Here is an 18,765-nt window from a genome sequence, read left to right on the forward strand (position 1 = left end):
TCATTACCCTTCATATCAGCAGCTCAGTGATTGAGTTGGCTACTTGCATCACAGCAGCCCCCATAGTAGATTTGCCCACTCCAAATTGATTCCCAACTGACCGGTAGCTGTCTGGCATTGCAAGCTTCCACAGGGCTATCGCCACTCGCTTCTCAGCTGTGAGGGCTGCTCTCATCTTGGTATTCTTGCTCTTCAGGGCAGGGGAAAGCAACTCACAAAGTTCCATGAAAGTGCCCTTACGCATGCAAAAGTTTTGCAGCCACTGGGAATCGTCCCAGACCTGCAACACTATGCGGTCCCACCAGTCTGTGCTTGTTTCCCGGGCCCAGAATCGGCGTTCCACGCCATGAACCTGCCCAATTGACACCAGGATGTGCACACTGCAGGGGCCCGTACTTTGTGAGAAGTCTATGTCCATGTCCTAATCACTCTCATCACTGTGCTGCAGTCGCCTCCTCCTCGCCTGGTTTCACTTTTCTTGCAGGTTATGGTTCTGCATATCCTGCTGGATAATGCATGCGGAGTTTATAGTACTCATAATTGCCGTGGTGATATGAGCGGGCTCCATGTTCCCAGTGCTACGGCATCTGTGCTGAAAAAAGGCACGAAATGATTGTCTGCTGTTGCTCTGACAGAGGGAGGGGTGACTGACAACATGGCTTACAGGTTTGGCTTAGAGAGAATTAAAATCAACAAACGGGTGGCTTTGCATCAAGGAGAAACAGAATGGCCCCCTCAAGGGTAGAACTCAAAACCCTGGGTTTAGCAGGCCGTTGATTTCACGGAGGGAGGGAAGAAGAGAGGAGAAAATGAATACAAAAAAATCTGGTCTATTTCTTGTTTAGATTCACTTCATCTATCTTTATACATCTTGCTGGCAGCAGACGGTGCAGTACGACTGCTGGCCATCATCATCTCCAGTCTCCTGGGTGCTCGGCAGAAGACAGTGCAGTCTGACTGCTGGCCATTGTCGTCTCCTGGCTCATTAGAAGATGCTGCAATAGGACTGCCAGCAGGACTGAATCGCCAAGAGACGAAACTTAAAAGGGAAATGACCTGGCTGAGTCACTCCCATGTTTGCCCAAGCGCCCCGACCAACCTCACCGAGGTCAGCTAAAAGAGCACCCTGGAGTACAGCGACGATGGCTACCAGTCATACTATGCTGTCTGCTGCCAAAAGGCAATGAGCTGTGTAGCAATGTAGTATCGTGTCTGCCAGCACCCAGAAGACATACAGTGACGGTGAGCTGAGTGGGCTCCACGCTTGCCATGGTATGGCGTCTGCACGGGTAACCCAGGAAAAAAGGCTCGAAACAATTGTCTGCCGTTGCTTTCACAGAGGGAGGGAGGGAAGGGGTGCTTGATGATATGTACCCAGAACCATCCACAACAATGTTTTTGCCGCATCAGGCATTGGGATTTCTACCCAGAATTCAAATGGGCTGCGGAGACTGCATGAACTGTGGAATAGCTACCCACAGTGCAACGCTCTGGAAGTCGACGGTTGCCTCGGTACTCTGGACGCACTCCGTGGACTAAATGCACTTAGAGCATTTATGTGGGGGGAAACACAATAGACTGTATAAAAATGCGTTCTACAAAACCGACTTCTATAAATTCGACCTAATCAAGTTGCAGTGGGGGAGGTTTAGATTGGATATTAGGAAAAACTTTTTCACTAAGGGGGTGGTGAAACACTGGAATGCGTTACCTAGGGAGGTGGTAGAATCTCCTTCCTTAGAGGTTTTTAAGGTCAGGCTTGACAAAGCCCTGGCTGGGATGATTTAACTGGGAATTGGTCCTGCTTCGAGCAGGGGGTTGGACTAGATGACCTTCTGGGGTCCCTTCCAACCCTGATATTCTATGATTCTATGATTCTAATTTCATAGTGTAGACATAGCCAAGGCACAACATAGGAGGGGACAAAGGTGACTTTAAGCCACCTTTTTGCCACCCAGATTCCACTTGCATCAGTGGTTGGGACAGCCCGCTGATGTAAGTTAAATCTGCCCTAGGAGCTACTCTATCTTAGGCATCTTCCCCCTGGCTGCTATTAAGCTGCTCTGTAGGCTAGAATGACCATAGAGTTCTTAACAGTGTTAAGATAGAGCAGGTTTCACAAAAGGCTCAAATGAAATTGTAGTGACTTTTTCCCCCAATTATTTACATTTGCTGAGGTAGATAATAGCAGAATGAGTTTGGGGGCTTTCATGAGACAAGAACTGCTTTAGTCTTTACTTGTAACTATAGACTCCTAAAAGACCTGATTGTTTATAGTCTAGTCAGCGCTGTTAAGTGATTTTCGAGACTGCGTGATCACAATGGCAAAAATGTTAGCCTAGTGATCAAAGTTAACTTTTCCCGGTAGTAGGGCAATAATGTGTGAGAGCAGTTCATCACTTTGCCATATACTAGTTCTTCTTGTACACCAGTCTAATCAGTGCTGGAGGAGACCAACTGTGGAGAGGGAAACTGAGGCAGGAAGTGCCAGCCATGCCACGCTTGACCAACAGTGTGTGCTACAGGGAAGCCACATCCTTATGATATGGGGTCGTATTATTTGTTATTTGTGTGTGCTCAAATTATATTGGGTATTTATTAGGGCTGTCAATTAATCACAGTTAACTCACGCGATTAACTCAAAAAAATTAATCACAATTAATCGCACTTTTAAGCAATGGAATACCAATTGAAATTTATTAAATATTTTTGGATGCTTCTCTACATTTTCAAATATATCGATTTCAATAACAACACAGAATACAAAGTGTACAGTGCTCACTTTATATTGTTTTTTATTACAAATATTTGCACTGTGAAAATGATAAAAGAAATAGTATTTTTCAGTTCACCTCATACAAGTACTGGAGTGCAATCTCTTTATCATGAAAGTGCATGTTACAAATGTAGGGTTTTTTTGTTACATAACTGCACTCAAAAACAAACCAATTTAAAACTTTTGAGCCTACAAGTCCACTCTGTCTTACGTCTTGTTCAGGCAATTGCAAAGACAAACAAGTTTGTTTACATTTGTAGGAGATAATGCCCCACGCTTCTTGTTTACAATGTCACCTGAAAGTGAGAACAGGCATTTGCAGGGCACTGTTGTAACTGGCGTCCCAAGATATTTACGTGCCAGATGCGCTAAAGATTCCTATGTCCCTTCATGCTTCAACCACCATTCCAGAGGACATGCATCCATGCTGATGACACTTATTAAAAATATTATGTGTTAATTAAATTTGTGACTGAACTCCTTGGGGGAGAATTGTACGTCCCCTGCTGTTTTACCCGCATTCTGCCATATATTTCATGTTATAGCAGTCTCAGATGATGACCCAGCACATATTGTTCATTTTAAGAACACTTTCACTACAAATTTGACAAAATGCAAAGAAGATATCAATGTGAAATTTTTAAGACAGCTACAGCACTCAACCCACAATTTAAGAATCTGAAGTGCCTTCCAAAATCTGAGAGGGATGAAGTGTGGAGCATGCTTTCAGAAATTTTAAAAGAGCAAGACTCTGATGCAGAAACTACAGAACTCAAACCACCAAAAAAAAGAAAATCAACTTTCTGCTGGTGGCATCTGACTCAGATGATGAAAATGGATATGTGTTGGTCGCACTGCTTTGGATCATGATCAAGCAGAACCCATCATCAGCGTGAACACATGTCCTCTGGAATGGTGGTTGAAGTAGGAAGGGACATGAATCTTTAGCACATCTGGCATGTAAAATATCTTGCAACACTGGCTACAACAGTGCCATACAAATGCCTGTTCTCACTTTCAGGTGACATTGTAAACAAGAAGCAGGTAGTATTATCTTCTGCAAATGTAAACAAACTTGTTTATCTGAGCGACTGGCTGAACAAGAAGTAGGACTGAGTGGACTTGTAGGCTCTAAAGTTTTACATTGTTTTATTTTTGAATGCAGGGGTTTTTTTGTACATAATTCTACATTTGTAAGTTCAACTTTCATGTTAAAGAGATTGCACTACAGTACTTGTATTAGGTGAATTGAAAAAATACTAGTTTGTTTGTTTTTTTACAGTGCAAATATTTGTAATAAGAAATAAATATAAAGTGAGCACTGTACATTTTGTATTCTGTGGTATAATTGAAATCAATATATTTGAAAATGTAGAAAACATCCAAAAATATTTAAATAAATGGTATTCTATTATTGTTTAACAGCACGATTAATCACACGATTAATCACGATTAATTTTTTTAATCACGCAATTAATCATGATTTTTAATCACTTGACAGCCCTAGTATTTATTAAAATATTAACAAATCTCCAGAGTTTCACAATTTTTAATGTGAATGATTTTGTCTGAAATGTGTATTGGATATATATTACTTGCTGTTTATTATTGGTGAGTCTCCTATTTAACATGTTTCAATCATCCAATCAGGGAGCAGAAAAACACCCTATAATATAGGTGGCTGTATTAGAATTAAAGTGAACAATTTAAACACAACCCATAAGCCTGAAAATTATTCATCAAGATTGTTCAGTGAATACTTACAAATAACAAGGTTATTGAAAGAAAATTAAGATTGCTTTGCTAATAATTAACCAAAAAGAGCTAAATATATAATAAATATTATTTGTAATGAATATTTACACCAACCCTAATATTTATGGGGAAAATTTGTCAGTATTAATGACTTTATTCCTGTCAGGTGTGAAAAATCTTCCAAAAAATCTTTTTATTTCATAGTCGTTGATGCAAAGAAATGTATTTGCTACTCTGTAGCTCCCCAATCCAGAGAATACAATGTCAGAATCTGCAGGGACTGGGAATTGATTAAAATGGTTCACGCTTTGAAGAATTAATCGAGAGCTGACACATACAGTTCCCTGAGTGCCAGAGAAAAGGTGTTTGTCTAATTAAAATGTATTCAGAGTAAAAGTCATCCTGAGGTAGAGCTCCGGCAGCATCACGTGTTTCTTGACATGTACATGCATAATGCATTGAAGTGCAGGCCTGCTCTGTCTTTGAGAACTACAGCTGCAGCACAGTTGAAAATGGGAATTGATTGAATCTTTTAAGCATTGTAGATGGGGGTTGTTGTAGGGGTTTTTTTAATTCTAATTTCCCATTCCTTTATTTAGCTCTCACTATCAACGCACAGCAGCATCTGCTGGTTCTGCTGTAGCAACAAAAAAGGGAATGTTTATGTAAATATATCTTTGATTTTTTTGTTAAACCAACTTCACGGGTAACACCTGTATTTCCTCAGTTGTGAGGCCAAAGCCTCCAACCCAACATCAAGACAACAGCCACAACCATTTTGCAAAGGTTCCATCGACATTTTAACAAAGAATGGTACCTCCAGTAACTCAAGTGTGTCTTTTAAAGGGATATTATTCCTTTGAATTTGTTTAAACTAACTATTTTTAATTAGAAATAATTCTTAGATGTAAATAGTGTGTTATGGTAAGCCTTACATAACAGCCTGGTGTTAATTGTTCATGATTGTAAACCCTTTGAAGACTCCTCCTTTTTTCACTAGAAATCTAACTGCAGGAATCCTATAGAACCGAGTCCATTTAACCATTGAATTGTATTTACCTTTATTTATGATAGTCAGGTTCAGAACAATGCTGGTGCACTAAAAAGCCATACTACCCTCAGGGCTGTTTATCTCAAAAGCAGTAGCATGGATATTAGTTGATGTAAAATAGAATGGAGTGAGCAAATACCCATGTAATATATATTGATTGTAAGGGGAATGCTGTATTACAGATTTCACCATGTTCACTGTTAATGAGGATTTTTTTCTCTTACAGAGGCTTAGTTCACTGTCTTACAAGTCTCGAGAGGAAGACCCATCTCTTACAGAAGACGATGTAGGTTTCTTGCATGAAATTTAATAACTAACCAGAAGACATTTTTTTCAGACTGAGATCAGCATAAGTTGTGCATGATTAAGTGGGGTCTGAGAAACGTGAAAATTCTCTGGAGGGAGACTAAAGCTATGGATTATTTTTTCCATTTATAAAGCCAAAGTCATAAAATCTGAGGTGTTCTAAAGGAGAACATTGCATTTTGGTTTTTCATACCTGTTACTAGGGGGTTACTGCCTTGTAAAGAATTAATACCAATAAATAATTTGAGGCCATAAATAGTCCAGTTGATTTCAATGAGGAGTTCTGCTTAAAATAAATCAATGGCCCAATATGGCCTGTTTTTTTAAGTGCTCCCCTACCCATAGTGATTGGGGCAGTATAAAATAGATTTAAATCATAATAAAACCATTTGGAATATAAAGCCATCCTCTAAAAATGTATACAAGTAAAACAAACTAAGGGGATCCAAATAGGGAAGGAAGAGAAAAGTTTTTTTTTTAAAAAAGAGAGAAGCTGAGTGTGGTCACCTCGAGTAACCCCATGAAATACACAAATATGTGTTGTCTAAACAAAAAAGCAAACACAAACTTTGCAGTGCGCCACATGATCTCATATATTATATTAAAAGAGTCATAGACAGGCAGTCATCCTTGAAGTTGGGTTCCTTTAATTTAGTCCTGGGACTCTATGCATGCATGAACATGGTATTTCAGGAAATATATTAATAGGAAAACTTTTTGTCTGTATTTCCTATTGTTTGTAGGAAATAAGAGATGGGAAATATCACCACCTGGAAAGTGATACATCTGTTAATCAATTAAAAAATACACCAGAACATTAATAGAAGTGTTTGAACTGCCTATGAGAATCACAGATGCACCTGCGGCACTCAATGTTGTCTTATGATAATGCACATCTCTTGTTTCTTAATTCACTTAATCCAAATCATGAATGACCCTGCATGCGTGTGAAAGACCCAAGATGTAACAGAAGAGCTATGTTTCCATTAACAAAGGTGGTAGGCTCAGAAAACCCACATATGTCAGCTCCACCCCCTGCCTTATGCACTGCAAGGCTCTCTGCGTTCCAGCAGAGAAGGGGTATAGACAGAAGTGGAACCACAAAGCTAAATCCACACATAGGGTGGAGCAGTGAGTATCATCTACTTCTGCACCACATATCTAGAGCAGTGGCTGTGTGCTGTCTACTGCATTCTGGGGTTCAGGATTCCAAGTCTGAGCTCCAGGCCTTTTATGTGTGCTTGTTTGAGCACATGGCCCCTGTATTCAGCTCTGTGAGTTTTATGAGATTTGGCTCTCTTTATTAATTATTCCCTTTGAAAGTGCCTTTTTATGGAACCATTAATGCCCTTGTTTGCGGTTTATTATTTCATAGCTTTTCAGGCACATTGATTTTGTCATCTGCTAGTGGGAATTGACTAGTGTGACCATGGGTGTTCCCTCTTCCTGTCAGCCTCCAAGACATGCTGACAAGGGTTTGCTCTTTAACTTGTAATCCTAAATCACAGAGGGACTGATCCTGTGACCCCTGCTCAGGAAGCAATCCCACTGAAGCCAAATGAATAGGGTTGAAGCATCAGGCCCAGCATTAGCTCTAGTTTTATTTAATATTGCCTTGTCTGAGTAAATGTTGTCCTCCATTTTTATTTTCTCTTCACATCCTTGGTCCCTCATAGCACCTGTGACTACTATAGTTACAGTGCAGCCTCTATCCACGGGTAAAAGAGTAGGTATTCTATCAGAGGATCTAAAATTAGGTCCAAATTACATTCCACACACACACTGTTTTCCAGAAGCTGAAACCCGTCATCTCCTTGTCACACCCACAGTCAGCCAGAGCATTGAGAATCTTGAGGTAGAACTTACTGTAACTCTATCAACTTTCCCACAGGGCTGGCTCTCTTTTGTATACAGATTTGGCTACAAGGGATTATGTTCAATGGTGGTTGTTAATAAATAATGTTTTCTCCATAAAGAAAATCGATGCATATAGCAGCAATATACTTTTCCATGGCTGACTTCAAAACAGATTGAGGATGATGAAACAGAAGTTCTTTGCTATGCTTAAAAATTAAATCCGTCTCTCTCTTCCCTAGATTTCAGCTATGTACTCTTCTGTGAGTAAACCAGGGCAGGCCATCAGAATGCTGGATTCTACTTACACTAGTATTCAAGAAATTGTACCTCAAAGGTCTCCATCTATTTGCAGTGGCCTCTATGCTAGCGTAAAGGACTTGGAAAACACCTCAGACATTACCACTGTGCCTCAGTCAGCGGACAGGCCAAATGGGGAGTCCGAGCCGGACTACGAAGTGGTCCAGTCAGTAAGCCAAGAGGAAGACAAGACCTTATCAGTGCCTAACACCAGCCAAGCTGTTCTCCAAGGAGAGAATGACTATGAGAGTATAGGGGACTTGCAGCAAAACTCTAGGGATATCACCAGACTTTAATTGCCCTGGCAACAAGATTATGACAAGTATTATCAACAGGTATTTTCAACAGATTCATGTGAAACAAGAACAGGAATATTTTTTCCTTTTGAACACAGAAATTCAAAGTATAAGTACAGAACAAAAGTTAAAGACAAAGAAGCAAAACATTTTTCATCCAGGATGCACTATCTTGCTGGTTGTGTGAACCTCACTAGAATGATTACATCTGTTCAGGATTGAAATCAAAAGGGTTTAAAGGATCCTTTATTGTTAGAGTTTCAAGACAACCAGTATTTGGGAAAGAGTACCACATTTGTCACCTCAAAGTGATCACTTCCTAAAAATACTGTCATTAAAGAAAACCAGCTTTACATTTCTAAATATTATTCTTGTCCTTAGCTTCAAAATATTTCTCAAGGATTGTTTGGCTTCAAGTTCAGCCCTCCTCTTCAAAGAGCAAATCTCAGATTATTTTAGCTCCATACTTCAACTCAGACTTTCTTTGTGGGGCCAGGAAAAATGAGTTTAACTTTACACAGGAGGAGCTCTGCATTTCAGTATATTAGGACTGTGAGCTCTTGCAGCCAGATGTGATAAGAGATGGATACAGAATATTAATGTGTTCCATTCCGGTTTTATTACTGCAATGGTCTAAACAAAAGGTACTTCATTTCACAAGTGACTTACATCAATAGTACTTGAATTCATTTTGTAGAGTCCATGTTTTTTTAAGTCAAGCTTTAGAACTTGACTGTCAGTATTTAAGGACTGGTATTTGTAGGGGTTGTTTGTTGCCTTTTTAAAAATTATCTGGGAGCATATTGCTTTAAAAATATAGCCTTAACATTTAGGTTCTGTCTCTCGCACACACTCAGACTTACACACACAGCATTTGGGCAGCTGTCGTGTTACATCTGAAGGGCTGTGCAAATGGATGTCTGGTCCACATTAACGCAGCATTGACCTCATCTTTAAGAAATCTGCTTCTTTTAAGTTGCTCAACTTAAATGTAATCAGATCCAAATGTAAAAAACATATTTTTTTATTATGAGAATTTATTTACTGGGTGTGGTACATGGGGGTTGATATTTTAAGTTTTATGCTTACTTCCTAACAAATTTTCCATGTTCAAAAATATTGTATATTAACTTGCCATTTTATGTAACAAAAAAATTATCCTGGTTTTAAAAACATTACCTATTAGTTGTAATAGAAGCACATAAATGAATACTTTAATTGTTACTAGGCTTTATCCGATTTCTAAGCAGGTGTGTAGAATATGCCTTGCTGTTTTTTCAAAAATCAAAATCATTCAGTCTGTGCAAAGACCACTTTGTTAAAAGGCAAAGAGAGAAAAGAAGAGGATGAGAAATGTTCAGGGAAAGCCCTGGTGCTCAACATTCCTATACTAAAAACTAATGGGGAAAGAAAACAGCAAGGGAGGAGAAGACTCTCTTGGGATGAGATGGTAATTGACCATTTTGGCAACCAGTTTTAAAATCATTTTGAAGAGCATTCAAGTTACATGGTTACTAATAAAAACAAAGGATATGGCTTAGAGAGATTAAATAGATAGGTGTTTTGCTGGTTCTTTTGTTTCTTTCAACACACCATAATGGACCACACTAAGAACACAGGAAAATGCACCACATCTGGTATATGTGTGTGTGTTATTTTATACACACAAACACAGCTGCAAAATTTAAATTCAGATTTAAATTTCTCCTTCTCCCAAAATTTGATAGTGTTCAAATCCATGGGCCATTTCATGTTCGTATATGCAATATTATATAGTGTGTGTTTGAAAATGTTTGTTTTTGCTTTAAAAAAGAAAAGCAAAAAGATATGCATACACTGAGACTGGGCCCAGTTAGTGGTATAATGTTTCAATTGGTATTAAGCAATACTGGTAATTTGTACCAGGGATGTATCAAATCTAACTGGGTATTTTTGTAACTTATGGGCACAGTAAATACTTGGTCTCATAAAGCACTACATACCAAACATGAATTTGTTTAATAACACACAGTTATAAAAGTGATTATTTTAAGCTGTAAGCAGTAAATTCATTCATTATTATACAAGACACAGAATTATTTTGTGAAGCAGTGATACTCTCCAATGAAATCTTGCAGTATCAGAGCAATGAAAACTTTCTGGATCCTGACCTCCCACTCACTCTGGGACATTTGGGCTGTGACTCTTTTCGTGCACATGCAGAGGCAGTTCAGACTAAGCCACAAGTATCTTGGTCCTGGCTCAAAGTCCTTTCAATACTTTCATCCTTGTACCAGATTCTCTGCCTCCAGTTTATTGTTTCTGCCTCTTCCACCTTTCAAAGCCAATTTTTTTGGGGGGGCAGCCACAGTCTTTCCCCCCTATTTTCCCATTTCCTTTCCTCAAAAATTTTGGAGGGGGGGGCTCCCTAAACAAGGGCCCCTACTGGGATCCTTCTTTGCCTATTCTTCCCACCCCCATCATGGCAGCACAGGTCAAAGGTCAAGAGGCATACCATTTGTAAGGAAACCTACTCAGGAGCCACAGATGGGGAGATCTGCCAAGACTACTCCCTTAGGGGCTCAGAGTCTGGGTGGCTAGTTGCGGCATTTATATCCCTTCACACCCCTGAGATTCCTTTGTGGGGGTGGATCAGTGCTCTTCAGCTGTTGGAAGCCAGCAAACAGAACAGTCCTCCCTCATGAAGGACTCTTCAGGGGCAAGTCCAAAATTCCCTTTCAGCCTCCAGGTCCAATCCACCTTTAAAGAGAAATGTGCCAGGGTCCCATCCCAAGTTCTCACCTGGATAATGTAATCACTTGACAAGGAATCTGGCATCTCTTCTCGCTCCTTTCCAAGAGTAAGATCTGGACTCTCAATGATGCTTCCACTGCACTTCCTCTTCAGCTGTATATTGGATGGGGGAAGCACCAGAGCTCAGCAGCATCCTTCAGCTGATGTTTCAAACCAGGGTCACAAATAGATTAATACTAGTATTTTTAAGGCAGAGGGACATGCTTTGCCTGGCCTTACTTCTCTCTCCTTTTCCATTAATTCCTCCATGCTCACTACATCCCAAATGTCTCGTATTAGGGGTGAGGTCAGTATCCAGAACATATTTGCTATATGATGATTTTCTTTCTACGGCCTGCTGTACACTTAAAAGTTTCGCTGGCATAGCTATGTTGGTTAGTAGTGTGAAAAAAATCACACCCTAATCAGCATAGCTGCATCAGCAAAAGCCCTAGTGGAGATACCAGCAAAAATCTTTCGTAAATCGTTAGTGATCCAGTGAGCTTTCAGGCCGGGGGCGTACTGGGTCTACATCTGTCTAGGATTAATAGTTGCTCATGGTCTTTTGCATAAAAATCACTTGTAAACTCTCTCATATGTAGCAGGGTGAATAGTATTAGAAAAAAATTGCAGGAGGGAAATAGGTGCTGTGATTCAGACTCTCATTGGTCACCCAAAGCTGAAATCTTCCACAGTAGCAGTTGGCTAGGTGTCAACTGCTGCATCCTTCAGGACATAACATATTGTGCCTTTAGGAATCCATCTTCCAAGGATTCTTCTGGGCTGTATACTTTTCCATGGATCCCTGCACAGTTCCTGCTGATACTCTTGCTCGAAATTCAGTATACCGAGTGTTCTCTGTTGTTAAACCTTTTAATGGTGCTTTTTAAGATGCTGGATAAATGGTTTCAATGTGCTTTCTCAAAGCTGAAATGTAAAGCTGTGACATACATCATTCTCTGTTGCAATGTGTGCTTTCCAGAACTTAGCTTTGGCAGTATTATTCTAACTGCAAAACTCTCTAACAATGCTTCCTTTTTTCTCGTCAGCTCACACAGATTCAAAATGGAGTCTTCACACCTGACAAGTCAATCAGAGTTTAAAATCAACCAGTCAGAGCCAGTGCCTTGGCTTAGGATCAGTTGGACACGTGAAGGTGTGATCGTACATTATGGGGTTGGAATAATATATAAATGGGGCCCAGTTCAGGAACTTATCTCCCACTCCCAATTCTTATATATACATTTTACTTTGTAATCTAACTAATGAAATATAGCCCTGAAACATAAATTTAAATTAGAGTCAAATTCTGAGGTCCTTTCTTTGCCTTTACACAGGCAAACTCTAATTTAATTCAGATTTGAATCACTGACTTCAATTGGAGCATACCTGAGTAAGGCTGTTGGACTTTGCCCAAATGAAGAACTTGGCATTTAGCTTCTTGCAAAATACAAGAATTCAGAAAGAATGACTCAGCATCTCAGACAGTGGTTTGTTGCGCTGTTACAGACCTCAAACCAAACATTGTTCTGAGGGAAAGAGGATCAACTTTTATTGACTTGGATGAGTATTGCAACTGTTGACACCAGTGCAGAAGTTGGTCCCTAGTGTCTCTCTGTATGATGGTAGTGATGGAGGACATTGTGAAGAGAGCTCTCGGTCTGAGGAAAGGCAGGAAGATATATTCCAGCATCCCTTTCCAACTAGCCATAGCTTTTAGTGATAAAAGAATTTGGTAGATTTATAACACTGAAGAGATAAATGGGAAAAGGGAGTTCCCACACTCAGATAATTATCTGAAGTCCCTTCCTTGATGAACAGAGAGCCCCATCATATATACCGTTGAATGGGTCAGTATGGAAGAACCCATGCTCATAATTCTTATGTCCCCCCCCCCACCCGACCCAACCTAGAAACATGCAATAGATTTATTGCCTAAGTGCCACTTTTCCAGTAGTGCTAAAGCATACCACGTGCTTTTCTTTTCTTGAGGGCTAGTCCAAACATGAATGGTGATTTCTAATGTGATCAGTTTCTGATGTGACCCAGTGATCAGTTTACAAAACATAACTGCACATCTTGCATATGTAAACCACTGGTCAGTGTGTATCATGCATCTGTCCTCAATCCACAGAGGACATGAGTCGGCTACAGTGCCTGGCTGTCTAATTCAAACTATAACAACTCATGCTTTTAGCTCTGGAGGGCCCCAGTTCAAACTCTTGCCAAGCTGGCAATCATCACACATAGGCTGACAAAGTGCCTGCAGCTAAAGATATAAACAGATCACTGTTTCTGCACAAGAGTTATTAGGCTGATCTACTGTACATGCTGTTGTCCTGCTGTTTACTTTCTAAACTTATGGCTTTCATTTATGTTCTTTTTATCCTTTTAATAGTCGTTGCCTACAAGTTTGTATATTTAAAAACCCACTGGCTAATTTTAACAAGCATGAGTACATGTTTGTAATAGAAAAGATAAAAGGAGACTCTGGTTTAAAGGGCAGCTATGTTCAAAGGGTAGCTGTGTTATTTCTTCCTGTTTGTATAAAAATAACAAACTGTTCAGACAATTGGAGGGTACTTAAAGTTAATTTTGTTTTAAAGATTCCATTATTTATTTTATTCAGGATAACTTCCTTTCAGTACAATATAATGTTGCCACCTCTTGTGTTTTATATGAATCTTATAAAATTTAGTACTGGGGGGGTGGGGTGTTCAGTGTCTCCAGCTCCTGGAATCCTGTGATTACTTGAGAATCTCAGCTTCTCAATTTTTTAATGAAAATTTCTAATGCCTCATACTTGCAGAGAAAAGCTTGAAAACATGACAAAAGTGTAACCAAAAGGGTCTACAACCCAAGACACAACTTTTATTTTTAAAAAAGTCATGATTTTTTTAACACTGGGAGTTGGCAGTGCTGAAGCTCTGACTTTGTAATGCCCTGAAAGAGACTTAAAGTATTTCATTTCTGGCTTTCACTATAGGCTGGGTTTGTAACATCCATCGTTTATGGAGCTGTTTGGTTGTTGGTGTTTTTTGTCACATTGACAGCAATCAGCATTTTAACAACACTTCAGTCCTTTTTGAAATATGGCTTAGCTGTCAGGGAGCGTGGATACTGCATCAGATTGAGAACTTAGCGTGAAATTTTCAACAGCAGCTAATTGATTTAGAAGAATGGGCCCTATGCTCCTCAGTACTTAGGTCCTTTTGAAAATCACAGCCTTAAGGACCAGATCCTGCAGACCTTACTCAGGTGAGTAGCTGTCACCTCAGCAAGCAGCTCAGCTGACAAGCAAGGATTGGTGAAACATAAACAGATAATATGATAAAAATGTATTTTAAAAAACACATCTAAGACAAGACAAGAACTTTTCAGGCTCTTGCAAGCAAGTGCAGTCTCTCAGATACCTGAGGACATTTGCATTTTGCTTTTTTCCTTGAGGCTATATCGGAACTATTACTTAGCCCGTTTCGTCAGCGTTTTCCTACAAGCAACCAGCTCCAGTCTACTGCTCTGGCTTTGCACAGACAACTGAATTTTCCTAGTAGCTGCTGATTTGGCACCTGTGTCTCCCTTAATTATTGCCACCTGGGCCTGTCTCTGCTCCTGGAAGCGGCTGTTTGCTTCACAAGCTTTAACTCATACCAGGAAAGCTAACTGATCCTCCTCAGGCAGACCAGTTCTCCAATTTAAAGAAAAGGGTGTTGAGAGCCAAACTGCCAAAACAGAAAGAATAGTTTCTTCTGAGGGATGAAATGTGGAATGCTGTAGCAACTGGAAGAAGAGTAAGAAAAGGAATGACAGGTAAGTTTCATTTATGTTTCAGCCATATCACAAAGATGTATTCCTCCCAGGAAAGATTCCCCTAGCAAGAAAGACTGCAATTCAAGGGGAACATTCCCAATGCCTAGAAAGAGATTAATTCAGCTCCCCCATCTCTCTTCAGGAGCGTTGCTCCTGAAGGTTTCCATAAGCCAGGGGTTCTCAGACTTCATTGCACTGCAACCCCCTTCTGACAACAAAAATTACCCCAGGACCTCAGGAGAGGGATCAAAGCCTGAGCTCCCCTGAGCACCACCACCCCAGATGAGGGGGCAGGAATCCCAAAGCCTGACCTCCACCACTCCAGGCAGGGGGGAGAGGGGCCAAAGCCCAATGGCTTCAGCCACAGGCAGGAGGCCTGTAACCTGAGCTCCGCCGCCCAGGTCTGAAGCCTTTGGCCCCGGGCAGTGGGGTTTGGGCTTTGGCCCTAGGCCCCAGCAAGTGTAAGCCAGCCTTGGCGATCCCATTAAAATGGGGTTTTGACAGTTTTGACACCCACAGTTTGAGAACCGATGCAAAAAGAGGCAATGCCAGGAATTCTCTCCTCCCTCTGCCCCATGCGGTACTCGGCTAGCTTTTTCTGGAGAGCCCAGATAAACAAACAAACAAAAATAATGAAAACCTAACTTCTAATTAGTCAGCACTGTATGGGAAATCTCAAGTGGACAAATTTTACAATTGCAGTGATGGAAATCCTGTTTAACCACTGCTTCCAAGGTGGTGATCTGCACGGTGCACTGATGGACTGTGACTGAAATCAGAAGAATTGGCCTCTTTGATTTCAGTAGGATTATTCGCAAAAGTAAGAGTTGCTGGAGCAGGCCCTTAGATACAAAACAGCTAATTTGTGTTTCTGTGAGTATTCTGTGTATTACAACTGAAGTGATAAAAGGTTCTTTATTTCTCTGACCCTGGTCTACAATCGATCATGACTTCCATTGCACCAAATAGAAATACGGAGCTTTTTGTATGGGGAAAAGTTGTTAGTAATGGCTATTACAAAAGAGTATGCCTTGGTAATAATTCTTCAAGGATTTGCTTTAAAGCAGGTGTTATAGAGAATAGCTAGGCTTCAGCACAAAAATCTTTATTTATGTATGAGACATCGTATCCTTAAAGCATATGGGGTTTATATTTGTAATTATAGGCACTTGTTTTTAGTTTAACTATTGTTCTAAAATGGAAAAACATTTTTTATTAGAATGATTTCCTCGTAATGGTCTATTAAGGAACAAATAGTGTTTTCTGGGCTATAGTTGACTTTTGTCACTGAAGCAGAACTGAAAAAATATTCTCTAACCAGCCTGATTTGAAAATGAGATGATTAGAGCTGTATCCTGCTATGATATCTTGGACTAGATACAGAGAACATGTTAAATATATGGTATGTAGTTCAGATGCATGGATAGTGAGACCTTTAAAGGAATGCTTGTGATATAAGAAAGTGCAATCAGTGCATGCAGACTTCCAAGATGGCAGCATTTGAGGTTTGTTTGCAATATGGTTGGTGATTTGGCTTGCTACCTTTGAAATCCGTATAGTTTTATTCACAGAACCAACCAGCAGTAAAGTAGGTTAGTTTTCAGAAATTATATTCCATAAACTGTAGCTTGGCTGTAATTTCAGGGGTTGTACCATTATGAAAGTAATTCAGATCCAAAATTCTAAGTTATGGTTTTGTAAATTGATAAATGACATGAAATTCCTTTCAGTGTGTGGGGGGTTTGGTTTTTGGGCGGGTTGGTTGTTTTTTTTTTGGTGGTAATATGTATGATCTGGTGTCATCTAGCTCTACCATTATTCTAAGAATGTTCGTTTGATGTTTCTAGCCAATTTAGCTTTTGGCTGCTGAAAGCACAGTAGGTAATTATGGTTATTTACTGTAAATATATACAAGTTGTGTGTAAATAAACTTTTTTGCCCTGATGTAACTTAAGTATGAGGCAAGTTATGTAAAAGTAAGAACACAGGTCAATAATTTAAAATATAGGTTTTAATTATGTACAGCAGTGCCCTAATCCTTATTTGTTTGTATGCTGGTAAAATCTTCATATACTGTACTGTACTCTCTGAAAAGCTTTTAAAATTGGCTCTGCCATATTTCTGATTCATGTGATATTTGCATATCGCTTTTGAATATATTGGTGATCCGTGTAAACAATGTCAAACTGAGAAATGTTTCACATTGAAATGAAATGAAACACACCAAATTTTAAAAATCTTAGGGAAATTCAGTCGATTGAAAATCTATAAAAATTTAATCAAAACTAATAACTACAATAAATCAGTTTTGTCACTTTTTGAAAGTGTCTTTTTTTTTCTTTTTTTTAACAAATATTTCCACATTCTTTTTCATCCTGCTTCTGAAGCCTCTGAAATCCTCATTGTTTGATGGAGTCTTTTGATATTAATTTCAACCAGAAATATTTTGGGCTGGCCATTCAATCTGATTATTTAAAGGGAGACTCTGACACTCTTACTCATGTTGAGTAACACCTTCTGCCACAGGCTAATCTTGTAGAGAGTTGGTATGTGTGTACTTCCATGCATTGCAAGCAGTCCCACTGCAGACACAACTGATAACCTGATTTCACTGAAATTGGTGGTATTGGAATTTGGCTGTTAAACTTTTTAACGTGCAGTTTTTCAGCATTTTTGAAGAGCAACGATTACCAAGTTTGTGCACCATATTCTGATGATGCTGTAAAATTCTATTTTCTTTGCTAAAATGTGTACCCAGGGTAACATTGCAAAGCTCTAGTTGCCTCAAAATACATTTTTTGTTTGTTTTGGGTTTTGTTTTAGTTCTGAAAACTTGTAACTTTCACTGTTCATAGATGCTTAGAATTTGCATAAGGAATGCATAAGGAAAACATTTTAATGGTAGACTTCAAAATATTTTGAAGTGTTATCTTCATACTTGTACTCATAGCATGTAGCCTGGCTTTGAGAAACTCAGCAAAAATCAATAACATGTTAAGTAAGTGTCTGATTTTGCTGCCAATAATTTTGTATTTATTTTACATGTATTTTCACATTTCAGAGTTAGAGTACAAATCATGCAAGGTAGCTAGCCAAGACTCACTTTAGAAGGGAAAGACTGGACGGGAAGGTTATTTCCAATGTTAAGATAAAGGGATTAATTTTAATATATTCAAAAACAGAAATGAGTTTCCACAGTCCGGTATTTACTATTCCAGCCTTAAAGGTACCTGATGAGGAACTGCTACCTTCCAGCATACAGACCTTATCCTGTACATAAGTAGTCTCATGAATTCATCTTGGAGACGCAGAACTGCTCACCTGAACCGGCCTGTATAGATGTTTGTAGCATTTGATCAGACAGACTCAACAAAATATTTTTGCTAATCAAATGTTTAGTCTATTGTATGTCTGTATGTTGCATTTAAAAATAAAACAACCCATACATAACCACCCAGACTTTTTCCTTGGCTAATCATAAGGCATTGTTATAACTTAAAAACCATGGACATCATTGTCTTAATACAGTTAGACATGCCCAACTATCTGAATGAAGCTTTTGATCATGGAACACCAGCATTCCACCTCACTGAGCAGTTTGTGACTTTCCACTTGCAGAATCATAGAAGTGTAGGACTGGAAGGGACCTCGAGAGGTCATCTAGTCCAGTCCCCAGCGCGCAAGGCAGGACTAAGTATTATCTAGACCATTCCTGACAGGTGTTTGGAGGTTTTTAAGAGCAGGTTAGACAGTGACAGAGATTTCACAACCTCCCTAGGCAATTTTGATCCAGTGCTTAACTACCCTGACAGGAAATTTTCACAAATGTCTAATCTAAATTTCCC

The 18,765-nt window shown here is 39.5% G+C and overlaps 1 protein-coding gene across 14 annotated transcripts in view; it reads left to right on the plus strand.

The window, feature by feature from the left end:
• PAG1 (phosphoprotein membrane anchor with glycosphingolipid microdomains 1) overlaps positions 1 to 18,373 on the plus strand; it is a 188,991-nt gene extending 170,618 nt beyond the window's left edge. For 12 of the 14 annotated variants that reach the window (XM_073330728.1, XM_073330727.1, XM_073330731.1 and 9 more), the window contains 2 exons: positions 5,809 to 5,868; positions 7,985 to 18,373. In XM_073330728.1, coding sequence (XP_073186829.1) covers positions 5,809 to 5,868; positions 7,985 to 8,338 — 414 coding nt within the window. In that variant the 3' untranslated portion in view covers positions 8,339 to 18,373. The remainder of the gene's footprint in view (positions 1 to 5,808; positions 5,869 to 7,984) is intronic. The other 2 variants (XR_012157152.1, XR_012157151.1) reach the window with 2 other exon arrangements.
• The last annotated feature ends 392 nt before the right edge of the window (positions 18,374 to 18,765 follow it).

The sequence above is a fragment of the Lepidochelys kempii genome, chromosome 2 (assembly GCF_965140285.1).
Source record: "Lepidochelys kempii isolate rLepKem1 chromosome 2, rLepKem1.hap1, whole genome shotgun sequence".
Lineage (NCBI taxonomy): Eukaryota > Metazoa > Chordata > Testudines > Cheloniidae > Lepidochelys > Lepidochelys kempii.